The sequence below is a fragment of the Phaenicophaeus curvirostris genome, chromosome 3, assembly GCF_032191515.1.
Source record: "Phaenicophaeus curvirostris isolate KB17595 chromosome 3, BPBGC_Pcur_1.0, whole genome shotgun sequence".
In the NCBI taxonomy this organism is placed as follows: Eukaryota; Metazoa; Chordata; class Aves; order Cuculiformes; family Cuculidae; genus Phaenicophaeus; species Phaenicophaeus curvirostris.
Window position 1 is genome coordinate 16,109,948 of NC_091394.1, and position 27,842 is coordinate 16,137,789.

Sequence of the window (27,842 nt, forward strand, 5' to 3'; positions counted from 1 at the left end):
CAACGCAGGGGAATACTTCACTTTTAAACTTAATTTTTTCCTCTGCTCTGCCAGACATATCCAAGTAAACCTTACTTTACCTCTCAAGCAATTTCTGAAAGCAGTGCAAATTTTCTACTCTGCCATCATGTTTTACTATTTTTAATTGCATTTTAATAAAAAAATATAGTTCCATCTACAGCAAAACAAAAGAAAGTTTCCAGTTACTATATGCTTGTGGTTTCTGTCTTCTCTCCAAGTATCTTATTTTCTCCAGTAATTTTCAAGATTTCAGGCTAGGATCACTCTTATATCATATTATTTTCTTACCATGAAGTTGTTTATGTGTATTGTTTACTCAACAGAAATTTCTCTTTCACTTGGTATATTCATTACTAAATAATTCTGTGAGAAGATACAGGCCACTGATTTTTTGCAATTTGCATCCCCATACTCTAAGCTATGTTGAAAGCAAAGCTTTTTGGTCCTCTTGCTTTGGAAGTACATTAATATTTCTATGACCTTTACTAGATGGCAGATGAGAAGCATTAGGAATAAAATAACAAACAAACCAAAGGAAACCAATTTTTTAAAATGCATATTTCTGAAAGAAGCAAGAGGGAAAAGATTATAGTCTAAAGAAATGTGAACTTTAGCTAGAGCCATGATAATTTTTCTATTGTAGCCTATTTTTCCATGTCAAAATGTTTCTTTGTGATCATTTCATTCAACATAAAACAAAAATGTATTTGAAAGAAGTTTAGTAGCTATGCATATGAAAATATATATATATATTATTTAGAGATATTTAGAAAGAAGTAGAATAGTTTAAGACATGTTTATTTACCATGTACATTGGAGCAATCATATTAAAAGCACGGATACTATGCTAACAGCTACTTTACACCAAATGACTTCAAATCACTTAACTCTAAAGCCTGCAGCTTATTAAAGAGAGATTCTGCACAACAAGCTGCAAATGTAGTGACTTTTTGTATGGAGTCAATGCTCTGCTTTAGAAGACTGTACTTCAGAAGCCTTTAGAAGACTGCAGAAGGAAAACCAACTAAATTCTACCCAGGAAATCATTTCTCTCACAGCAGCATTGTTTTTCAGTGGTATCACTATGCACCGGAAGCCAATTCTGTTCCTGTTCATCTACGTGTTGATGCCATAACTCAAAGGAACAGATCCAGAAATGATTTTTAGTGACTTGAAATCTCACTTCTTTATGAAAACCATGTATATATTAACAACATCTGTGATTCAGCAAGACATTTAACAGATGTATTTGTTCCCTGGTTTCCAACTGGAGGCAAAACTGAGATTCTTTAATAGCAGCCCTCTTTCATATACTTCATATGCCACAGTGTCAAGTGAAAGGATATTCCAGAGTTAGGTTTTTTTGTTTCTCTTTAGGATGGTGTGAAAGTGTCAGAAAATTTTAAAATAGCAATAACCAGTTCACCATATCACATAACACATAAATCTAGAAAGGGTCAGATTAAAATATTTTTAGGACTGACATGACAGAAAGGGTTCCCTTCTGCCTTTACTACTGAGGGTAATGCTATTGCAGACAGTAGAAACAGGAATAGGTCTTGTATTGAATGTGTCATGTACGTATTTTTTAGTTATTTTGTAAGTTCTTCTGTTTCCATATGTGAAATTTTTCCCTTCTTGAGGCTTCAAGAAATACTGTTTTAGATTTTTAGGATCAAAATACAGATTAGTTGAAATCAAAAGAACTTCTTAAAGGGAAAAAGAGTCTAAAACCATGCTTTTTGTTGTTTTAATTAGTTTATTTTAAAATGAGGTACTTAATAGTCTAGATACAATCGTTTTCCTTTACTTTGCTCTTTAAAGCCCAAGAGCTTGTTGACCTTTGTTCAAGTTTTCAGAGAAACTGAAAGTAACTAGAAATAGATTTTAAAAAATATCTTTCCTCCCCACTGCTTATTTTTTTTTGTAAATTTTCTCAGTCTGATCTAGCAGTACGGGGAAATGTAAATAATTATTACAAATGTTTACAATTTTGATTTATCTAGAGGATTTCCAACATACCCCTTTTACTCATTAGATATAGAGATTCTAGCTCTTAACCAGTTTGCAAAGTCAGAGAAAAACATGCTGAGTTATCTAGCTGAGAACCCATCGCATTTTAAATACAATTCCCATCTCCTTAGGTTAGTGTTCTTTAATTAAGGGATGTGTCAAATGTTCTTATACATAAAGCATCCAATCTGAACATACTCAAGTGATGATATCTGTCTTTTGCAGTCAATGTTCTCAGCCCACTGCTGATTTAAAATGTAATCAGTTTTCATCTGTTAGTTAGAATGGAATTTAAATTTCTGTTTGAGATACAGCCTGTGACATCACATTGCACTATACAAAGACAGTTCTTGCATTCTTACCCAAAGTCAGATCACTCTCTCTGCACTGCAGAATTGGGATCTGAAAGATTTAATTTGAATCCTTCTCAAGCATATAAAAACATAGCCTTTGTTACCAGGAACAAATTTGAAATTGTTTTTATACAGTGCAAAATAATTCAATGGGACATAATAAGCCAAATTTGCAAAAGAGACTACATTTTCATCTGAAATATTCACTGACTTGTATACATGTGCAGCTCCAAAATGGACACACACAAAAGGCAAAGCCAGGTTGCATCCTTCCAGTACCAGTACATAGACTTTATTTTTGCATTTATACACATAAATTCTAATTTAATGCATACAGAAAAAAACAATTAGGTAAGAACATCTCTTTTAGAAAATCAGATATCTGTGTTTTGTGCATGATGAGAATAAAATGAGCTAACAGTGATATAGTTTCTGTGTTGGGTCAAACATTTGACAAAGAGACAAAGGCTTAAGTACTGGCCCTCCTTCTTCCCTGTCTAACTGTTTACAGTTCAAGAATAAGACAGTTTAAGCATGGGTGTAAACCACAGTCTTAATAAGCCTCCAGACCAGAGAACACAAACTGGCTCCTTTTATTCACTAATACACACAGAGCCAGCAGAGGCAAAGATTAAAACACCACTCTGATATTTAACCACCTTTGCAAGGCATGTTTAGGACAGCTGGTGAGAAGGGCTGCTCTATGTAGTGATTTCTTAGTTAACAATACATTAACATATGTGTGTCCGCATATATATTTGTATATGTATACACACACACAAAATGTTTATGTCAATGGATGTAAAACTATAGCACCTTTTTCTTCCTTAGTTAACAAGGCAATCCTGTACAAAGCAATTTTCAACCCTTTGGCTTATGACTCCTCTTGGTTTTAATATGGCTTTAACTGTCAATACCAGTAAGTCATAAATATGAAAACAATGCAATAAGGACTACCACAAACACTCTTATCTTATTTGATTTTTTTTCTGTATTTTAAGTATCCACATATTGTCACACATTTGCTTCCTCCTCAATGTGAGACACTGAGGCTCTCAGTTATGCAGGTTAAAAGGATACTTTCTAAAATGTGATAGTTTCTCATTCTCTCTTAGTTGAAATAATTCTGAGGACTAACTGGAGTCATTTTTGAGAAAAATCTCTGGTGATTATACTGAGAGAAGCTTCCATGTTTTGCTACATCTGATCTCACAAAAAGAGCAAAAAAGACTTTTAAAACATGTTCTTGTATTTCTAAGTATTCCCTCTTCTTTCCTTTCACTGCATTCTTCATAAACAATTATGACCATCAGTCTCAGAGAATATTAATAATTTGCAATATTCCACAGTATTAAAATCAGCCCCCTTAAGAGCCATGGTGGCAAAAGTTCCTAGGAATTTTACCTCTTACTTTCTGGATATATGTAATATGCTGAAAGTCAGGTCCCCACCACAGCTGTGAAAAAGGTATGTTCTGCCTCTTGCCTCTTTTCAGCCTTTCTTGGACACTCACAGTTGCTTCACAACTGACCTGCACACCGTGGAGGACTTCCATCAGCATGCTGAATGCATTCTAGCACATAAGGCCCTGTGGTGCCTGGAAGGCTAACTCTGGTGATGCTGGAAATTTGGCTTCCAAGTACAGAAAAAAAACTTTGCTGACACCATGACATGACTGCTTTAGATGCCCAGTTCTCATGGTACACAATACTGGGATGGATATTAGAAACTATGCTAAGGACTGTCTGGGAGGAAACAATTTATGCTGGAATTCTGATATTCTTCTGTCTTTTGCAGGAAGAGGCACGATAAATAATCTTATATGTACAACCTAAGCTAGTGTAGTCCCTCTGCTGCAAAACACCTAATTCAAAGCAGGGCAGACACAGAAACGGCCACAGAATCTCACTCTCCAAAAAAAAAAAAAAAATGTTTTCTTCTGACCTAAAGATCCTCTTTGAAATCTCCAAAGCAACTTGCTGAAAAGGTACAATCCGTCTCTCTGGCATCAAACTAAATCCAGTACATACTTCTATACAGCTCGTGGTGCAAATGGATTTGTGTTTTCCGGGTAGCAAAGGACTATCCATTTAAACACAAGAAACCCCCACAAAACAACACATAAAATATTTCTTCTTATGCAAAAGCTGAACAATTGTGCCAGAATTCAATTGCACTGAAAGACTTGGAAACCTAATTTTCTGACTTCACCTTGGGATTACCTGGAAATAAAAATACAATAAAAATGTATCAATAAAGCTTGACAGAAAAAAATACTATTAATATCTGAAGATGGAGAAATCATGTTTCTTCTGTTCTATATCCTGTACAATCCTGTTGAGTTCAGAATGCTTAAAACAGGTATAACGGATTTGTCCCGCATACTGTGGAAGCTCCATGCAATAGATATGACGTGCAGAAGTGGTTTCATGCTGCCTGGTCTATCTGGTACTGCTGACACTTTTGACAGGAACATTTATTAGACCATGTTAGCAGCAGACAAGAAACTCCTCGTGATACCCATAATTGTCTTCAGGAGGCTGACCGGTCATTGTAGACATGTCAAATAAAACAGCTATAAAAAATTCCACCATACGCAACCATTTTTTGCTTTCTGAGAAATTATGGGTTGAGAATGAACAAAGAGGGGAAAAAAGGGGTCACTATTTTAAAAATTGTAAGAATGAGCTCACACCCCAAATGAAAAGCATGCAGAGGTGAATTGGGGTAGTCTGACTCCACTTTCCTGGAATAAAGTCTCTTCTTTTTACCTCTCCACTACAGTCTAGCTTGACCTGTGACCACTGAAATCAGCAGGACTTTTATAATTTATTTCCCAAGGGGAAGGAATCTCTCTTTTATGGGCAACACTAACTAATGCTGAGGGGAAATTCCCAGCATCCCTAATAGTTTTACTCAGCAGCTTCATAGAAGCCTATGATGCTGCATCTTAAGTCAGCGATCACTATCTTACTCCATAAGTAGCCCCAGAAAAAGCAAAATAGAATTTCTACAATTTTGCAACCAGTGGTTCTGCTCCCAGGGGAATGTACCACTGAGCTCAGAAGAAAGGTGGTAAACCCTCGTCTACAATGTCTGGTTATGACTGTGCTTGCTATTTGTTTCCTACAGCCCCTTCTTCAAAAATGTACAGGGGTTCTGTCCTGCTTCTGGGAAATATCCATTAGCACAGAATGACAACACTATTCTTGCTGTCCACTAAAAACTAAGAAAATGTATGCACTATGGACTACATGCCCAGTAAAACCTGTATAAAGTAGGAGGAAGTAACAGATGTGTTTTCCTTTCTTAGTTCACAGTGCTGCCTTTTTACTCTTTAAATCTATTATGTGTCTGAAGTCTGTCAATGATCTTTGCTAAGATGAATTTACCTTTTCATTTAGAAATGTCCTTAGAAGCAAAATAGTCCTGTATCAGGCTGCTGTGAGTTCAGCTTTATTAGCCTATAAACAGTCAGGACCCTGTTGTCTCTTTTCATGCCCTACCAACAGCAGGCTGTGACTACAGGTGACTGCCTATTTTCTAATCATAACCACAAGAGAAAAAGAGGAGAGGTGAAGGGATGGAGGGCAGCAGAAATGAAAGTCAATGCACCTTGCACAATGATGGAACACTTGACAAGGTGACTTCTTCAACATTCAGGCTGTTCCCTAAAGGTCCTCATGCCTTTTCTGGATACTTTTCACTGGTAAGGAAATGTGATGTGTTCTGAACAGAATCCAATAAAATAGTTTAATGGAAGATAAATTTCTCAGGGAAAACATGGAAACTTGATAACAAGAAATCAGAATCTAAAGCACAAAGCCATAAAGGACAGAGGGAAAACAAACAGTTCTTAAGTTATTCTGAGGCTACTAGGAAAAAGGATAGGTTGGTCCTTTGCCAACGTCAGAAGCATTTTGTGCTAGCAAGAGGAAAAGTTGTTTTCTGTTGTTCTGAAATGTCTAGCTCTTTTGAAACCAACATGTTAGACATCTAAGCACTTATACTGGCCCAGTTCTAACAAACTGTATGGAAGAGCAGGAGAGAATAAAAAATACTAATTCATTTCTTGAGGTAGCCACAAGAGTGATGTAGAGCTATGCTGTTTTCATAATCACAGGGTCCTGGGCTGCATGGGAGCATGGTATGATTTTGTCTCTCACTGCCTTCTAAGTAAACCCATCCATTTTTGTATATCAAATGATAATTTCATAACACTGCCAACATCAATGTGGAAACACCACACAGTTTTCTTCTGGGAATTTTTAACTTTGGTATTTATGGGTGTCTTTCAAAACACAAAAGATCAATCAAAAAATTCACGTATGTCATGACTCAGCAATCGTTGCTAAGGAAAAAAATTCTCAGCAAAGAAATAATCCGCATTTAGAGACCATGATTTACCTCAATGTTCAGGTACCTGCCCAAGACATATCTCACAGTGTTCCAGAAAAATTCTAAAATCTCAGAAGGATTTCAGATTAGCGTGACGATAATGTCATGGCTTCCAACCCCAACTGTTCTGTATTTTTCAAGTCAATGGAATGTCATGCTTAACATTTAATTGTTCTTTAACTAAATAAATGCAATTAGGATTTTCCCTGTAATCTTTCTGAACAAGCTGAGAAATATACCTCATACATATCCATGCATTTGTGCAATTATAGATGCGGTTGTTGATGGAAGATTAGAATTTGCCGGGTGAGTTGCTGACCAATGAACCTTGCCAGTGTATCCAGGGATATTTGAAGAGCTAAAGGAAAAAAGTTAAAGGGGGTAGGGGTGGAAAAAGAGTACATTAAATGACTATAGGATTGAAATATGATTTATAGATCAATTCTAAAACAGTGTTTATCAAAGATGGATGAGGTAAAATCTCTTCAGAATATAAGTAATCCTTAGATTGTATGAACTGGCATAGCATCTTTAAGATCAGTGAAACAATTTTATGATCATTTAGCTGATGATCTGACTCAAATTCTTTGGTTAGACATGGCAAAAATGAGTTCTTCAGTTTCTTTTCTCTTTTTTTCCCCTCAGTTGTTATGTTGTACATATGTATCATATTCATAATTAGAAAAAACATTCAACCTCAGATTAAAAATGGGTTCATGTGGTTCATATAGAGCACAAAAAGCAAGGAAATATTCTTTTAAAATGTGATACAGTTTTAGCTCATAGTTAGGTCACACCTTCAAATAAAGGATTTAGGTAGAAGGCTTTAGGTCAACAGGTGTGATTTCTCACAGCCTAAGCCACAGATGATTTCTCAAATGATTCTGAAGTTCTCTAAATTTTCCCCAAATTTATTAAGAACATATTTACATGTATCTTTAATATCATTAACACTTCTTAGACATAACAACTTAAATTCTAGTTCAAATACACCAGTGGACTGAGATAGTGTGTGCCACATCTTGGAAAAACTGAAGTATTTTGTTAGTTCTGATGTTAAGTTTTAATGTGAAATTCAAAAAGAAAGTTCCTTACCACCATTAGTCCTTTGTGGGTCTTCAGGCTGCATGAATGATATCAGTACTTTCTTTAAAATAATCTCTGAGGTATTCTTTGATTCCCTTATACTCTGGGTAAAAATAAACAGTCCCTTTAATTATAAAGTGCATAGAGCTATCTGTCTCAGCACAGCTGATCAGCTACTTCTTTGCAACTGAGTTCAGCACAGGATGCAAAACTGGATATATGTGCAAGATGTGGTTTATCAGAAGATTCTCTGACTTGTTTATTAGGAAACTTGGCTCTAAAATTCCTCATCAGAATAGTAGAGGTAATGCCAAAATGCCATATCTTTTTTATAACAAAGAACTGTGGGTGAATTATACTTGCCACTTGAGCACTGGCAGTATATGTTCTAGTCTTTGTACCCATAGTCAGCAGAAAGACCACCTAGTTCTTTCTCTTATTTTGAAGTAGTATTTCTCTTATTTTGTAGTTCGTACACTGCCATACTCCCTGGGCCATGCTCTGGTACACAATTCTCTTGAGAATCTGGCTTTGTAGAATAAGCACAGCAGTTTTGTAGCTCTTGGGAAGCTGTTTGTTATAGTTGATACTTAGTTAGCTGCTTGATACTTAGTTAGCTGCTAAGTATCAAGCATGCTCTCTACTTTCATAGCAGCCACGAAGAGTTAGCAAGTAGGCCTGAAAATCTAGTACAGGAGTAGAACATAATTTCAGAATTGGTCAAAATGTCTTGCAGATAAATTTGCTTTTTCATGTCAATTACTATTAGGTAACTTTGTAGAAAATTTCATCTGCATATGCAGAGATCGCACTGAGGGACACAGTAGGCACTGGATGTGTGTGAACGTAAGCACATGGATTCATCCAAACCTGAAAATGTGAAATCACTTTGAAGGACAGAATCAGACTGTGAACAGTTTTATTAACCTGGTGATGTGTTATGTACCAAGATGCATCTCTCACATGTAATAAAGAAATTCCATTGACTTCCTTGAAACTATATAAGCATCACAGAGAAGAGGAGATCGCAACAAGTAGCCCCATATTAACTTGCAACATTTTATAAGCCTGTTTGGACTTAACTCACAAAATAACAACACAGCTGAGGAGATACTAGAACATATTATGCTCTCAGTCATCTGATTGATAAAATCTTCTGCACATTAAAACTTGCAAAGCTAGAAAAAAAAACCAAACATATCATAAATGGTTAAATGTCAAAAAATCAAGCCTGAGAGATGACCCAAGAAGAATATTTGTCCCAGACTGACTGTTAGAAAGGGTTGCCAGAAGTCAGTATATCCGTAATGTGTGAAGGATGTAGCTCTGAAAGAGAAGAGATATGGACAGAGAAGCTATAAGTACCAGGATAATAAGAGAGCTAATACTACAGTAAAGCAGCTACTCTCCTGGGAACCTGCAAAGAAGATGCAAAAATGTGCTGTGGTTATGTATGTGATAAAGCAGAAGAAACTGAGGTAAAAAAAATACCCCTTTGTTTTTTTCATTTTGGATCATGCTGTCTAGCCTTATGTGTTTTCTCTGATAAGCTGCTAAACCAGAGTTTTGCTGCTAAACCAGATTTTTGCTGCTGAAGAAAACATCTTAGTGCCAGGCTACCACTGGGCAACATACAACACTCCTCTGTGGTTATGCTGCCGTCATCAAGCTTTCTTTCTGTAACCGTGATATTTCTTTTGTTCATACATTTCCTTGTTATGCTAGCAGCTCTTAATCCCAACAGTAAGAAACATACAGTGTTGACAGCTGAATCTGTGCAAGCTTTAAGATTTTTTTAAGTGGAATGTAGTGATTCTGAGTGCCTCTGTCTGTCCATCTCAGGATGTGTTTGAAGATTTTTATTTTCTGGTATTGTTTGGGAAGAACACTGTGGACTGAATTTACTTGGCCACCCATATTGACATTTAGAGCTATATGAGATGCCTTTATATATCTGAGATAACTCCCTATAGCACAGGACCTATAGGAGATCCTTACTGTTCTGAAGCAGCAGCTGGAGCTGATGGATGCACGGGTTTGCTGTGTAAATTCTGTGTCAGCTGTTTTTATAGGAGCAAAATCAAGATTCCCCTCAATAATCTGTAATTCTTAAAGAACCTGGATCTAACACTTCAAGCTTGAGGAACTAAGGTATCCAAGTTCTTTGCACAAAAACTCTGTCTCGTGAAAGCAATCTGATAGATTTTTATCTTGCACTTAAAACCAAAGAGTTCCTGACATCTTATCCTTTCTTAGAAACAGTGTTGTACAAATCTAATAGAACTAAATCACCAGATTAAGTCATTAACTAGCTCTTCTGGTTACTGCAATTATAAAATAGGCCTCTCGGGTTTCAGTCACAGTACATTAGGCTCGCAACTGGCTTCCACCTCAAATTCCCTTCTAGGAAGACTGACACGTCACACATTTGTGGCCCTTATTTTTCTCCATGATTCTATTTGAAAAGCAGAATAACCTGTGGTAAAACTGCCTCAGATGTGATCCTATGTCAGGAAACTCGATGCCTAAATTTTCCTGTATTGGGAGAGAATATACCTATGAAGTCAAAACAAGGTGCTTCATGCAGAGAGAAGAATGAGACCAACAGCATTTTTGAATAGAGCATTCAGGGTTGCATTTTGTACCCTTCTCTCAGCCATCAATGCGGGATAAAAGGATAAAACTATCAAAATGGTAATTCCCCAGAAATATTTTGAATCATGTTGAATTGGAACACTTTTTTTCTACAGTTTCAAACACTGCTATTCTGCTTTCAACTTTTTCAACCCCTCTTTCTAGTACAGAGTAATAGTTTTCATAAGTAAGAAAATAGTTCAAGCCAATAATAAAATTGGAAAATATCAAAATAGGGTATTTGAGCATCCCCCACTCTCAACCCTTTGAATGACTCAGACTGGAAAATCACTGGAAAGGCATGCATGGTGGACAAGCTGTCAGTTTCTGAAGAAAATATTCATTGTGAGAAAGCCTTTAGGGAGCCCATGAAAATGACTGCACATGGTGTAAGGTAGCAGAGGGTCCTGTCTCCAGCTAATTGTGGTCTGTGAGATTTTGGTGGTAACTTGAAAAAAGGATGTATGCACACAGTCCGCTGGAATCTGACTGCACTGAAGAAGTATGACTGAAGTCACTACAGATATACTGATGTGATAGTAGCGTTTTGCCCAATGTACTTGAGAAATCAAGAATAAAGGGTAGTTTCAGAGAACAGCTTTGTGCAAGAACTGCAGGACTTGAAACACTTAAGACTTTGTCTTCCCAGAAACCTTATGTATTAAGTTCCCATTTCAATCAGCTGCTTCCAGAGTTGGATGTTGGTCAGATTCGATCCATTTTCTGACCCAGACAGCTTCTGTGGTCTTAGACAAGTCACTCCAGCCTCCTCAGTCTTCATCTTTTAAAACCTAACAGTATAATCTATTTTACCAGTGTTATATCAATGAATTAGTTGATGCTTCAAAAGAGCTCCTAAGTAAATAACACTTTGTTATACTACATATGTATTGTGCAAGCACTGCCCTCTACAGAATAATACAAGAGCTGATGAATTATGAGCAGATTTAAAATGTTAATAACTGCCAGTTTTTTACTTAATTCTGAAAGCAGAGGCTTCTAATATGGAACAAGAAAACATAATCTCTGTCCTAACTGCTTTTGTCAGATTTCAGCAGGCAGGTTCCAGCAAGTATCGCAGTGAAAATCAGGAAGTTTTTGTGCTGTAATGTAAAAGACGCACAAAACAGAGAAGTGCAAGCCAGATATAACACTTAATTGAAATTAACTGTTACTGTGTGCATCAGAAAGCACTGCGTGTTACAGTATTCCTCCACTAAGTACTGTTAACTTAATGAAGGTGTAAGGGAGTTCTAGCTCTCCAAGGAGGTGAGTTATTTGTGTCTGTCAGGCTGAGTATTTACCAGAGCCCTGCCTATAAAAGCTACAGAGGAAATCCCCATCACCAGCGTGGGAGGCTTTTTTTCCATTGACCCTTAAAACACCTGCAGAACAAAAATACCACATAAAGCATAACCTTGTTTCAGCAGCTTATTGGCGAAGAGGTCAAAGAAAAAAGGTGGTGACTAGGGATGGTGAAGAATTATACAAAATTACATACCTATAAAGATATTAAAGAAAAAGACAAGAGCAGGCGATTATGTTAGGAATTGATATGATAGAGCAAAAGCAGTTTCTCTATGGTTTTCAAAATTATTACATTCAAAATGCACTTCTGAAGAAGAAAGAGATTTTTTTTTCAAAGTTATTAATAAGAAAGAACAAAGTGGATCATTACTTATTCTCACTTATTAATTACATGAAGCCTCTCAAATGTGCCCAGAGAATTTAGTAGTCTGAGCCTTCCTGGAAGTCACAGTAGTTGTGCTGTGAAGTTTCCTCCTCTGTGCAACTTGCCTGAGGGAGCTGAAAATACAGGGTTTCTTCAGAATTCAGACTGTGCTCCTCTTCCTTGATACACATTTGTGTTGGAGCAGCAGTTACACACAAGTGATCAGATTTTTCAAAGTGTTCAGTGCCTCCGAGTTTCATTGTGGTGTTTGTGGCCAGATTTTCACAGGAGCTTAGCCATCAACGTGCGCCCAGAATGTGAGCTCTTTCAGAATTCTGGTTTTCACGTGTGGTTGCTGAGCTATTTTTGAAAGCCAGGCTCAGTGCACAAAACATATTCTTTAGCTCTCAGTTTCTTCCCTACCTCAAATTTTGTTAGCCATGTGACATATAAAACCAACTGCAGTAATTATCTTCCATTAATAAATAAATTTTTCAAGAAAATACTTAATAAAAAGATCAGTAAGAAACAAAAAAAAAGCCCAAGGAAAATAGAAATCATCAGTTCAGAGCTCAGAGACTTCTAAAATAAAACATAGAGATCTCAGTTCTGCAAAAAACCATAAAGAGGTATTCAGTTGTATCCCAGTTCAAGAAATCTTGATAAGCTGATGCCGTCAAGTCAACAATTCCAGTGAAATTTTCACTCCAGGCACTTGAAAGAAGAGAAAGTAAATACAAAAAGAGAGTTTAAAGCAGGTAGACAAGTAAAGAAAGTAGGGAAAAAAAACACAAGGAAAAGAAAATATGCACAAAAGCTCAATAAATATAAAAATACAACAAAAGCCACTTGAGCTACTGGACAGTTGTTGTCCAGAATAGCTAACAAAATAGCAGAAGCAATATAGAATGAAAATACAAAAAGCATCAAAGAATCTAATTTGGTACCTCTTATGGCATAAGATGATAAGATTCAAACCTACAACTCCTGTGCACTGACAATGAATTCCATGCAATGGAGCACTGCGTGGTAAGATGAGATCATGCCAATATTTAGAAATGATTTCTGGAGATCTGTTGGTGAAAACGGACTGCATTAGAAAGAGCTTTTCAAAGTGCTCTTTCACAGCAATTTCCTAATTTTTTTTTTGACTGTCTCTTCTTTTTAAAAGGATTTCTAAGTTCCCATTGGCAAAGAAATTATAGAAGGTTCCAAGTTTAAGGCATACAGTGCAACATAAGCAAGGATGAAATTGAGAAACAAGTTAATCCTAAAGCAAGTTCAGGAATGCATACACAAACCAAGGACATTAATAATGATGCTGGTGGTTCTCTTCCAACCTGGTTATTCTATGATTCTATGGTACATTCCACAACTGGAACAGACTTCAAGAGATGATGTAATTGATCCCTTTACCCTAGACAGGCTCTAATGAAAACCTGGATGAGAATGAGGAGGAACTCAATTGCCATCCAGGATCTTTGATCAAGTACAAAGATGAAGAGTCTGATCTGAGAAAAGTACTTCTGCAGCTCCCTTATGGAAATGTCCACTGATCATCTTAAAACACCTCCAGATCACAAACATAGTTTTGACTAATAAATTCAGATTAATAAATGTATCACTTACAGATTACTCTCAAAACTTATGAAATGGCATTTTGCATGTGGTGAAGGCTCCCAAAGACATTCAATGTCTGAACCACAGAGAAAAACTGGGTCAGCTTGGATGAGGGTTTGAGCAACCTGATTCCGAGGAGGGTGTCCCTGTCCATGGCTAGAGGGTTAGAACTGGATAATTAGGTCCCTTCCAACCCAAGCCATTCTAAGATTCTGTGAAAAAATTACTCTGTTTCCTAAGTCTTCACTTGTGTCTTAGCCTAACGTTTAAGAACTATGGCCATAATTTTATGTTAATTTTCATCTTTTAAACCCGAATTTCAACAAAACATCAATTCAATAGCTAAAAGCTCAGAGTTAAAAAAAAAAAGGCACAGACTAGGGCTCAGGATACAAGAAGATTAATTTCTAACTGTGCTACAGATTCCCAGTGGGATTTGGCAAACCACTTCATCACACTGCACCTGGAACCCCATCTGTAAAACTTCTAAATTGCACGGTAAGGACTTCAGAGTATTACCTAGAGTGTTGGGTACAGGCATGGTGTTTTTTCACAAGACTAATCTACAGGCTTTTAGGCTCAACTGCAGCGTAAGTCGTGACTTTTATCTTTTTTCTAATTCCTTACGAAAAAAGCAGAAAAACAGAAGATGGTTTCCTGTTCTGCCAAAAGGAAGAGAGGGTGGGTGCAAGAGTAACATACAAAACATGCCCAGGTTCACCACTCTTCCTGTTTGTCTCTACACAATTACATGACAGATGACTTTTAGCTAGTTTCAGCTTTGCAAATAATTTGAATGGCAACCACTTTCTTGCATGGTCTGGAGAAGAACAGTGTCTCACTCCAGAGTAATGTCTGAGCACCAGTGCTGTTGCCCAAGTGCTAGAGGCAGGAAGTACAACTGCTAGTCCATGAAAGAGTGAAAGTGATTATCTACAAAGAGATAATTATATTTTACAGACTTAGAAAGTATATTTAGGCTTCTAAATCCAAAGCATATATCTAACTTCTCAAGGATCTTGTGGGAGTCAAGCAGCCTTAATACCTTTATACACCTTTCCAGAACTGCTGGCAAACACACAAAGTGGAAAAAAAAAAATGTAGGGATCATTTTTACATATTTTATCTGACTTTATTCTTTCTCCTGCTTAAAATCAAAGCAATCTTTATATGTGACAATCAGACAGAGAATAAATGTGAAAAATTTAATAGACTTTTTCAGGATGAATTGAGTTTTGTGCACCTTTGACATATAGGAATTTTTTAGTTCTCAGAGATCTTGGCCTCCCGGTTGCCAGAAATCAATGAAATCCATAGCCTCACTCACTAAAAACCATGAAAATGACATGGAGTATACCAGAAAAGGTCATACAGAACTGGTTGCTCAAAATTATATATGCACCATGATACCATATGTTGCAAATAGCTCCAAACAAGATGTCTCTCTGTTCACAGCACAGCGTAAATATTACCTTCTGTTCTTCTAAGGTCTACAGCAACAGCGGTATGACATGGCAGAACTAAAGGTTAATACCTCTTCTACCTTCCCTAAAAACTCATAAATCTTTGTTCAGCATTATGTTGTATGCTACATGTACTGCATTTTTAAAACAAATTTCTCAATAAATATTTGGTTTAGGTATAAATGGGTCTGGTTTCAGTAATACAGATCAAATTTAAGTCATCTCTTTTATGCTTCTTAACTGATGTAAGAAACAGAAATTAACAGCGGAGCTCAGAAAATCCAGCTGCTTCCAAGGCAGCTCCCAGCGACTAAGAATGTTTAGCCCATACTCTGCCATACATGAGACCCAGCATTATGCCTTTTCTTCAGAACAGAGAGGGCAATGTTTTCACAGGTTCTGTCCCTCTGCTTCCTTCAGTGAAGTACCCCTTCTGTTTCCTCACAAATACAGACTCTGCAAATCCACTGAAAGGGCAGAAAGGAAAAGCTTATGCAAAGAGAAAATCTGATTAAGTCAACAGAATAGCCCCTTTCCTTTTCATATCACTTTTAGTTCTTACAATTAAGTTGTTATTTTTTATTATTTTACTTTCTCAAAGTTTTCAAATAAATGCTCAAGCTACTAGAGACAACTTTAGGAAAGGCTTAAAATGAAAACCTTTGAATCTCAGTTTGTGAGGAAGCTAAAAGTATAGTGTTCCTAACAGCATTCAAGCAGCTTTTGCAAACGCAAAGGCCATCTAGTGACTAAAGTTAAAAATTACACATTTTTAACAAGGCAATATTCAACTTATAATACCCATCAATCAACAGCACATGTTTTTCTACCTGACAGACCTGTTCATTGATAAAAAGAGCAAGAAGCATTTGAAATATGAAAATATTGCATAGTTTGAAAATAACCAGTTTTTTTGGAAGTAAGGACTCTATTCAGAATAGCATCAGCAGAAGTTCCTGGTGTGTGCTAAGCTCAGAACTTGCACTTCCATATCCTCCCCACTTCAGCCTTGAGTGTAAAACTAATCTATTTCCTGCTGCTGGGCATTTGTGGGAATGTCTGTGCTAGATAGTCTCAGCATCATTAGGAACCATGAGTCACATGTTTTGGGTATGATCTAGCAGATGTGCTCAGACTAGCTTCACATGCAGCCTTTCTCAATTGAGAAAAATGGAAAGGTGCCTGCCAAGTTCTTAAAAGCAAGATTAACAGCAAGATTGACAGTAAGATGAGGAGTATAATCTGATTTCCTTCTCAACCTAGGTCACAGTCTGATGTTTGTGAAGTGTTCGTTTCACCAAGGCAGCATATTGCACTGGTGTTACCACAGGCACCTTTTACTTCCCAGGATGGGCATGCTCAGGGTAGCTTTTGTTCTGAGAGTCAGTTATTGTCAGTCCATTTCTGGTCATGAACATTCTGTACTAGATGGACAGCAGGGTGACTTGGGTCACAGAGCAACTTCTGGATGCCAAAAAAAAAGCCTAATCAACATTCCTGGTTGAAAGGTGTAATGCATGGTGAGGAGCATAATTTCCCTGAAACTATAGCACTAATGTGATACAGTAAATAATCAGGCCTTAATATTCTATGACAAATTCACACTTAGTCAAAACAGGTTGCATTTAAGCTTACAACAACACAAGTAGATGGATAAAATCTGTCACACCATCATCTCCGTAAACCTGCCTCTGCTCACTTTGTATTGGCTTCCTTGACTAAATTTGTATATCCAGGCTGAATGGTCCCCTAGGTTTATAAAGACCTACAATGGCCACTGTAGGCAGATACCAGTGCAGGTGTTTTACCACTGACTCAGTTATTAGAAAGGACTCTTCAAGCTCAGCTTTGAATGTGAAAGCCCATTGTGCTTCCTGTGTTAACAGACCTCATTCAAGTTATCAAAAAGAATAAGGAACATTTCCCACATTTTGTCTTCATTCTTTTGTCCAAAGACCAGGCCTTTGACTTTATTGTCTCCTTTCCCAAGTAACAAGAACTCAGGAAGCAGTATCAAAATCAAGCTAATAAGTGAAACGTACTGTGCAGAGCTTGTGTAACAAGGATTTGAAGTTTGCACATGGTTAAGTGTAGTTGTCTGCAATCAGCATTGTCAATGTCTTCAAAATCTACTGCACCAATGCAGCCCACTGTTTGGGTAGAAAGGAATCAAAGATAAGTACATTATTCATAAGACAGCTGGTGGAGGCAGCTGAACCACATAATGCATGCTCCAAAATTCTAGTTATTTATTAAAATGATCCCCAAGAAAAAAACATGGAGATGAACTGACCTGTGTGCTTGGCATGTCCCAAGATGAAAACAATTATCTGCTGAACTTGCAGCACATAAGAAATGACAGTTCTAGTACATATGTGCAGAGAGGAGGCTTGGCAAGAATGGAAATAAGATAGAAATGTGTCATCTCCTGTCCTTTTGGCTATGCCTATGATCTTGGATATTCTTCCAAAGAGGACATAATGGATCTTGTTTTCTAGTTCACAGGTAAAGGGCTGGAGTCACTAGCAAGCAGAAGAGACTCAGCACATGCTCTCCCTTGGTATAACAAGATAACTTAAGATTAGATAACCTAGTCCATCTATAACTTTTGCTTCAGAAAATGAGAAATGGATTGCTTGTGCTTAATCAAAAATGTAGAAAAAACCCAGGGACATTGTGCTTATGTATACAAAGGGATATGACAGGTATGAGACCTTTAGCTTACACCATTAAAGACAAAATAGATCAATCACTCTTTTTTGACAGACAAAATACTCTGATAGAATATTTATGAGGTCTCAAAAGAGACTTGGTGACAACTCAAAGTTTTGCTCTTGGAATGATACAATGCACATTTGAATTTGGTAAAAGTCTGAGGTAAGTTGTTAGGTTGGCGTATATGCTAAATGACCCAGTTCAGCAGGCAGAATCTTGTCTTTTAATCTTCATCCTCAGATACCAGGACTTTGGTCAATTTCATACTGGTTACCACTCTGAATTACAAACTTCCACAAAAATACATTAAATTACACGGAAGATGAAAGTAAGTGGTAAATAATACCAGAACATATGGGGTTTTTATACTTTGAATATTGGCATGTATGGTATTAACCTTGTAATAAAAGTATCCAAATTATCAAACATAGTAGTAAAAGCTTGCTAATGGAATCTGAACTAGTAATTACATACTGCATTTCTATAGTTATTTGCCAACTTTGAAAGAAATAAACAATCTATTCTGTGAGCCACAGTTGACAGTTTTTCTACAGATATTTCAGTCTTTCCATCATCCTCCCAAATTCATATTGAGATAATTTGAGCTGTCCCTGGTCAGGTCCTGTAAATCAGGCTTATGTACCAAGAGGCCGTATCCTGCAGTTACTACAGAGTCACACGTGTGCTGATTGATGAGCCGGTACACACATGTTGATAACCATGTGAGTTGCTGTCAAACAGAAAGCTGTTATGATGTGCAAGTTTCAGCTCCCTCAAGAGGAACACTCATTCATGTCTTTCCTCTCCCTAGACTTCAATCCTAAAAAAACTTGCAGGGATGTAATTATCATTGAGGTGTTTATACCTGCTGAATTTGGCAGAAATTGGCCAATAAGTTGAAAGTTATTAGGGAAGAAGCAATATGTAAATAAACAAGACAAATAGAAATAACCTGTCTCCTTAGGTAATCAGGATAAAAGCCCCAAAATAACCTCATATGTAAGGCAAGGTATATGTACGAGAGCATCATCCAAATTGCTGTGCCCTTAACTAGCATAATGCTATGGTGAATTTGGAAAAGATGTATTTCTGAATACACCTTGTTATACTCGAGTAAAAGGAGTAGGCAGTCATATTTCATTGCATTAATTTCTCTATGAATGCTGGAAACTTATTTAGTATAAATAATGTACTACTTAAGTAGTTTTCAACCTGGTTTTCACTTCCAGACCCCAGAAAATCGCAAATGCATATGAAGACATTCATATAGCAAATTTAAACTAACTCACAATAGAGCTACTTTTCCTAGTTATTTGTAGAAATTTTAGGTATACTTCTGAGAAAATAGTTCAAAGAGTAAAAGTTGAAAACCACTATGCATAATACTAAATTAGTTCTCGAAGAACTAATCATTCTGACAAAGTTTAAAAGTAAGTCACAGCTTTTGGTAAAATACACCAAGTTTAGTATCCTAATGCTATATGTAGATGTTGAAGTAATAGGACTTGTTTTATAAAAGAGCTTTTAGCACAGTGTGATATAACTTTAAACTGCTGCTTTTGAAAAGCTTAGCAGAATTTGTGGTTCTTTACACCATGAAAGACTTTCAAACAGAATCTTTATCCAATTAAAAGAATTATTTTGGAAAGTGCCTCTTAAACAGGTAATGCGACTGCAGTAAAGATGGTGGCTGCATCTTCATTGCCTCAGCTGTGTGTTAACGTTAAATGCTGTCTGCAAATATAATACTTCTATTCATATGGGAATGTTGCCATCAAGATTTCTGTCTGAAATGTAATTACTTGATAGGTATGTATGCAGTAGTGCTCTCTCCAGTAATGAGGTAGTTGTCTCAAGTATATGTATCCATGTGTCCTATTAGTTCCATAAAAATAGTCTTACGCTAGTTCATTGATTAAAGAGCTAAAGGCTGTATCTGTTATTCCTTGTGTTGTCTATGTAAAATGCTCATGTCAGCTACTATGCCCTCAGGAGGACACGTATATAATTTGCTTTGATAATTGTGCATAAGAAGTTTTAGAGACCTCTGCTCTTGCACCGTGTACTGTAATTTGCCCATTTGATAATGCCTACTGCTGGGATGATTAATCTTCTAACATTTGCTAATTCTTTTTTTTATTTTTTTTTCCAGTGGGAAGATCTAGCATAAAAACTGCAATAGGGTTTTTTTAAGTCCACTTTCTAGAGATTTCAATGCCACTAATGCACAGTCCACAGGACTGAAAATGACATGTTCTGTTCTTGTCTAAGTTGGGAACTCATTGTCTTGGCTTTGTCACTTTTAACTAATGACAAGCTTAATCATACTGTCAGTTTTAGTTTATTACTTAAACCAGTCTCCTAATCTGACAAAGCAGGATTCAATGACAGATAATGAATTTAGAGAATGTCTGGTTTGTATTCTGAGTCAGAAACTGTTTCCCAGAAACCATGAAATCTAGAACATCTTTTTGTTTTGTTTTTAAAGGAAAAAGTACCACTACACAAAGAAATATGCACAGAGGTTTCACAATACCAGCAGTCTCACAAGCTTCTCTGCACTGTTGTTCGAAAACTGTGCGCTGTTTTTGAGCGCTTTATTTTAAAATTAGTAGGACTATTGACTTCAGTGGGCCCAGCAAGAGACAATAATGCCAAATGAAAGGTTTACAGATAATTCTTCTAGATTCTTTTGCTTAGTTCTTTGATTAATTATTCTATTTCTCTTTAAATATGGAAAATATATAACCTATTAACTTTACTTCTTTTCCTCTTTTGCTTCTTTGAATAGAAAGGCTACAAATCACCCCTTGAAAGCTAATATAAATAAGCATAAACACTGTAAATTTATATTGCAAAGATATGCAATGACAAAAGAAGCAACACAGGAAGAACGAAGTTGTTGAATAAGGAAAGCATAAGTCCGCTATTGGACAAGTGAAAAATAAATGCACAGTGAAATACATAACTCTAGGGATCATAAATGATCAAATCCTTAGTGGAACCACAATTTGTTTTATTCATGGCACTCAGCCCTCAAGAGATTATTCTGAGTTTTTAGCATTATTTCCAGTTGACCTACTAGCTTATTAGGCAGCATGCTATTACACAATTAATTGTATGGGTAATTATTTAATAGCACAGATATTCTTGAGCATACTGTAGGTTATTTTTCACTCTTAGTTGGCTTTGCTTATGTGGTACAACAGTTATGAGCAATGTATGTTATTTATGAGTGTCCTTGCAGTGTTTATTTGATATTTTTCAAGCTGCACATTTTTTTTCTCTTTGCTTTACGTGTTGCTGCCTCTGACTAACTTTTCTTCTTTCTCTGTCTGCAGGCAGGTAAAAGATTTTATCTCACTAAGTATTCATGTTACAAACAGCAGCTGTACCATCATTGTCTTTTGAAACGTAGGAGAGGCTGGAATCCTACCTTTATGTGCTTCACACTCAATGTGCTGCTTAATCCTGGACTGCTTCTGGATGGTTTCTTTTCCAGAGTAATGATTTATCTGGAGAAAAATGCTTATTGCTTCAGGAGAGGAAATACTGGGAAGTAAATTATTCCTATACAAAGGCCATTGGAAAATCAATATAATGCAACCACAATTATTTCAACAAGTTCTGCATTAAATTCTTCAACAGAGCCTCAATGGAATAATGAAAAGGTCTTCTCACAGATAAATAGTTGATTAGAATATTGGAGAAGGACAGAAGGGATAAATGATCAATTTTCTAGGTGGATGGAGATCACTAGTAGAGAGGCCTGGCGGTAACCCATGTGGGCTGAGGACTTTGTTTCTTAATGTATTCACATATTACCTGGAAACAGAGGGTTGTAAATTAAGTGATGAGTTCAAATAAAAATGGATACATTCATGAAGGCAAATGTATGAATCCATGACTACTAACTAGGAAAACATCATCTCCTGTTCATGAACCCCTGATCAACATATCATCACATGATAGAAAAATATGCAGAGGAAGTATGATGACATTCTTTGTTAAGTATCCACAATCATGGATGGAATACTGGACTTAGTGGCACTTTTGGACAAATCCAAATAAAACCACTCTCATAGTGGCATGAGTTAACTGCTTATTTCTTATAGCAAAAGGTTACTATCAGATCTGTAGGTAAATTCTACAGTGTTTCTCATTTCACAGTTTTTGAAGAAAACTGTGTCTACTGATATGTAGATTCCAGCAGGGGCAACAAATCTTCCCTGTTCCTTATCAGACTTATCTAACACCCTGGTTCCTTCTGCAATCCTCATGTCTCTCTCTGTGTTAAGTCAGACAAACCAGAATAATAATTACAAACTAGGTGTGAGGGCTTCACCTCCAGGTGTCCAGGTGCAAACATACCCACATGGTCAAATTCTGAGGTCCTGCTAGACACTGCAAAGAAACTTGAGACCACAGAGAAAAGGTAACAAAATTCTGTATAAGTGAGTGAAGAGGACTCTACAGGCAAATACTATCAACTTCCCAAAGACCTTGTCTTCTGCCACTGAACATCTTCACTATACTAATCAAAAATACATGAAGAATAGTTCTTTAGCTGTCTCCCTTCTCTACCAGGCCTTGACACCCCACTCTTAGAACAACTGTCTTTGTCTGTTTCTCACCTTTGCTTTGCTATCACAGAGCCTCATTGTTCGATAAACTTACTTTGCTCAGTAGATGCAAAATACTGCTGGGGAAGTTTAAAGCAACAGTGTTGATTACCAAGTCTATAGCACTACATCTTCTTACAACACAGAACCTCCTGTGTACTGCAGATGTTTTATACACTTCAACTCATCTGTCTCAAAGGCTGATTCTGTTTCTGTTTCATCTCTGACACAATGGAGAATGTGACTGTAGAATTTGCTTACAAAATGCCTGCCTGATCTCTCTTTCAGCACAACTTCCCCAAACAACTTAGCTGTGGAATGTCTTGGGACTGATCTCTATAAAGATTAGCAATTTTCATCATATCACGTGTCTGTGGCTTGGTAGCTGGGCTCTGAATCATACAGCTGAAATCTGGGATTTGTTTATCCAGTCTTATTAAAAATAGTAGCTCAAAACTCAACAGCTTTTTATATCTATATTTACACATTTGTAGTTAATATATCAGCATCACAGGAAAACTTGTAAATGAATACTAGGTTTGGAAGAACATTTGCACATTTCTCCTCTCTGGACTGTATCTGTTTCAATGCTTGTCCCTGAGTTAAGTTTGACTTTTTCTGACACCTTCTGTGGAGTTAGTATTTCACTCTAATAATGAAACAACAAAAAAACCAACATAAAATACCCAACCAAAAAAATCACCAGAGAGCCAACAGACAGTTTCTATCTGCTTTCTGGAACCACTCTCCATTTCAGACCTAAATCAGCTTACTGACTTAATGATACTTAGTTTCAGACTTTGTCTGTGTTTATTTCAGGTGTGTTTCTATCTGCCAAAGTACCTCTGTCTCTGTCTCTGTATCTGTCTGCTTCTCTCTGTATTGGAAAAATTATCGGTCAGATAGAATTGCATATCTTAAGTCTTCTTTCCCCTTCAGTTTTCTAGAGGCTTACAGATAGAGACAAACAAACAAATAGCTGATGAGTTCTTATTGATGTCTGAGGTCTAATTTTATATGTAAATGGAGAACACATTAATTCAGAAATAAGAGTGAATATCATATGGATGAGCAAGGAAAAAAAAAGGAAAATTAAGGAGTCTATTTTTTTATCCCTTGAAGTTTCTTTGGTTTCGTAGGGTTCTGTTGTACAACTGTAGTAATTTAAATGGATTTAAAATGCAAACTTTGAAAACAGAAACAAGGAACCAAAACCACTGACTGAATTTATATCATGTAGAGGCTTTGTGGGGACAACAACACAGATAAAGTATAGTTAACTGTGAAGTAAAATGGAACAAAGAGCTTATTTAAATTTCTTTACCATAGTCTAAGAATTGCCTTACCTTGTGTCTAAGGATGTTGTATGAGTTCCCCAAAAAAATTTACTCTAGCTGTTATGAGCAGTTCTGTATGAAAATCATTGAAATTGGCTTGATCTTTATAAAAATTCAGCCACATTATGTCCTGTTAACTATGCTTGCCTTTAGAAGCCCTAGGTAAGTATTTCTGCTCTCCAGAATTTTCACCAGAAAATTCTGAATACTAACCAGCAGTCCAATTTAGCTTCATTTTAAAGAGAGTGAATATCCATGTTGATGCTTTAATCGATACAATATGATCAGACCCAAACTTAGGTGTAACGTGTTCATAGAAAATAAGTGGGTAATATGTACGTTGACAGACATGTGATGGCAGTTCTTAAGAAATTCTGTTCTCCAGTCAGCTAGACACTGGAATGGGTCTTTAAATGTGCTGCACCGCAATTTGTCAGGACATACTAAAAGACACAGAAATATACAGGGGGATTCTCGACTCTGGAGTGACTTGTTCTTTTGGTTTACATTAGAATAGGTGATTCAGGGATTCAATAGCTCTTCCAACATTGAGGTGCAGGTCAGCATCTGTTCCTGGACTCTCAAAACCTAAGCAGGGATCGACCAAAAGCACATCATCCCAGAGTAGGAAGAAAGAGTAATTTGGCCCCACTAGAGGGGGTGAATGGACTGAATTTAAGCAAAGAATTATTGTTTTTCTTTTCAAAGCTGGCAAAGCCATGTCTGTGCTCAGGAATGTCTGTTCAACAGGCATGCATATTTTCTTTTAACACATTCGGATGCAGGTGGTGATCCACCTTGTGAACTGGTTCAGCTGACAAGGAAGACTCTATTAAAGGCACTTTCCTGCCTTTCAGCTCTGTGGGAAACCTCTTCTATCGTGCTTCTGTGGCAGTAAACCTAAAGGACTCCATTTTCTCCTGTTTCTCTATGTTTCTGAAGTTCTAGCCAAAACCCCACATCCTCCAGATCACTACATAGAAAGCATGAACAGCAATATAGTGATTTAAGTAATGAATTCTTTCCTGGAATGATATTTATCAAGTACAATACTAAAAGAACAGAACCATTGACTAAGAAGAGAAGTTTTGTGTTGCTAGATAACAATGGAAACCATCGCACAATGAAATGTCACCTGGTGTGAAATATGGTTCATACATTCCACAGACATCTAGTCCTTCAAGGGGACACACACTGGAATATGAAATGACACTACAAATTACTTATTCATCTGGTAGAGACAAAATCAATGCATTTTCAATCTTGCTAAGAATTATATGATATTTTCATTGAAATATTTTGGAATAAGCTATTCTGTTTGTATCTAGAACACAAATATCAATTAAGATTTGACACAACAAAATTTATCAAATGCAGCCACAAATGAATGTAAATCCAGAAAAATTGCAATTTTTATTTGTAACAAGTAAATCACATTGGCATCAGAATTTTCCATGTAGTTTAATTACCTCCAGAGTTTTCCCATTTGTTCTATCAGGTTGGCAAATCCATTACTGTCTCAGCTCAGAATACGTAGCTCTCATTTCCTACTCTCAAGCTCAAAGGTATTCATTTAGCAGTCTAAACAAAAGCAGTCTGATTTATAAAGGTCCTCTCTGCATGAATTCAGTGCCATCTGCAAAGGCCTGGCACTTCAGAAAAATCAAACTACATTTATTTGGAGAGCTCTGCTTATACTATGTGGGTCTTTATTTTGTGGCCTTGCCAGGAAAAATTAGGGCACAGAGTCTGATCATTTTCTCATTTATGCTAGTTGCAGATAAAACTTTCCTGAATTCCTAACTTAGTCTTGATTAACATGAAATCAGAAATGGGCCTAACATTTATTACATGCTGTAGATGCTCATGACAGTGACTAGAGCAGTACATTTCTTTGGTTTTGCAGTGGAAACTTCCTTGCTCTCCATCTTTCAGGAACAGTTGCACTGAGCACGAAGCCAGTTCACTATACCTGTGGTCACCCCTAGTCTGCACCGACGCACGCTGGAGTTTTTCCAAGGACCTGCTCCTGGAGTGGTGGTGGAGGGCATGCTGGTGCATTATTAGGTTGGAATAAATGACATGTGACCCAACAGCTGGATGATTTAGCATAGGGGTGCTGCAGTGACAGATGTTTCCCTGGGGTTTGAGGATGTGAAAGCCTGCCCTCCTCTCTTCTTACACCAGAGATGCAAGCTCAGGGCTGGGAAAGCCCCACTGCCGAGTTCCCAGAGGCAAGTCAAGGCTAGGAAGGTGGAAGCAGAGTGGCCACCTCCACCCCTGCTGCTGGCCTGCACAGAATCATAGAATGTTTTGGTTTGAAAGGGACTTTAAAGATCATCCAATTCCAACCCTCCTGCGGTGGGCAGGGACACCTTCCACTAGACCAGGTTGCTTAAAGCCTCATCCAACCTGGCCTTGGACACCTCCAGGGATGGGGCATCAGCCAGAGCCACATAACCTTGTTGAATTCTCTGACTTATAGAAATAGTTATGTAGTAGGATACCAAGACTGTACATTTCCAGTGTGCTAGTGCTGATCTTGGGATTCACTGTGCGCGTAACAGCAGCTTGTAACTGTCACTGGCTGGGAAATCAGTTGTACAGCCTCTCAACTCTAAGACTGGGAATGGCTTGAAATGACAGTCTCAGCTCCCTCCTGAGGTTTTGGAATTCATTCATAATAAACCACTTAGGCTTTCTGATAATATTAAATGAGATTATTTATTTTGTATATTATTGCATATGCATGCCAGATCTTCTTATTCTGTGATCTGGTTGTGATCAAGTTTCACCAATTCCTTTAGAAAGTGAAGGAGGAAGGTGAGAGGTGAAGCTCAAGGTTCCTTTCTCTGACACAAAAAAAGGGAAAGTAATGTGCAGTATCTTAATATATATTCACTGACATGCCATAGTATTTCTTCTGCCTTTATTTTAGCGGGAATAGTAGACATCGTGAACTCCAAAAAAGACACGTATTTCAATGTTATTGCACCAGGGTGTTACTAATATAGTCTGAAGTCAGGGTCATGTAAAGAATATGAACCTTTTTCTTTAAGGATTTTTTTTTTTTGTTTACTAAAGCTGACAGTTTTGGCTTATGTTTTTTTCCTTCAGTGAATAATTAAACTTTTTGAGGACCATGTGGGGCATGTTTCTTAAAATGCCTTGATTACCTTTGACTTTCCTGAGCCATGTGAAGGCAGATTACATCTTAATGAAAAAATACAAAATTTTTAACTTTTGATTGCAACACGATAAGGAAAAAAGTCTCCTTTTTTAAATTATGAAATGAGTTACTGGTGTAATTATCAGAAAGGAAGTATGAAGGCCTACTTGAAAAACATAAAATAGTTCATATATTGCAGGCTCTTTGTCAAAATTCTTAAACTTAACTGAGACATTAAAAATGGAAGTTCAGTTTCTCCTATATGACTTTTATATGACTAGTAATAGAAATGGCAGTATTTCTGCACAGCACTTACCATCAATAGGCAGCTTAGAAAAACTAGCTGTAATTAAAATACTTAGATACAGAAAAAACACTTCACTATCAGCATGATTGAGCAAAAACAACTTAAGTAAGCAGAGTTGCTATTTATATGCTCTTTCAGTGCAGAAATCTCTTTACAAAATTATCTGAAAACATAATTACTTTGAAAAAACTCTTAGCAATTACCATAACTTAAAGAAATCTTTTCCTATCTCTTCGTAGAAACTTCTTTTCTAAATAAAAAAATCAAAACCATGTCAACTGAGCATTCTAGTAATACAAAATTCTATTAATTAATAAATTTATTGCTTAATTATATAAGGTTCATTTTAAATTCTGTTTTCTGCCACTGCAATTTTCAGACAAAATTTGATTTTCAGATGAATTATTGAGAAGATGATTAATTTTGCAATTG

The 27,842-nt window shown here is 36.8% G+C and overlaps 1 protein-coding gene across 1 annotated transcript; it reads right to left on the reverse strand.

Annotated features, from left to right (window-relative positions):
* Nucleotides 1-3,498: 3,498 nt before the first annotated feature.
* SPMIP7 (sperm microtubule inner protein 7) lies at nt 3,499-25,985 on the reverse strand. The gene is given in 7 exon segments (XM_069852990.1): nt 3,499-3,584; nt 7,025-7,143; nt 17,303-17,366; nt 17,369-17,410; nt 24,463-24,586; nt 24,588-24,763; nt 25,907-25,985. Coding segments are annotated over 7 exon segments (690 nt in total).
* Nucleotides 25,986-27,842: the final 1,857 nt, after the last annotated feature.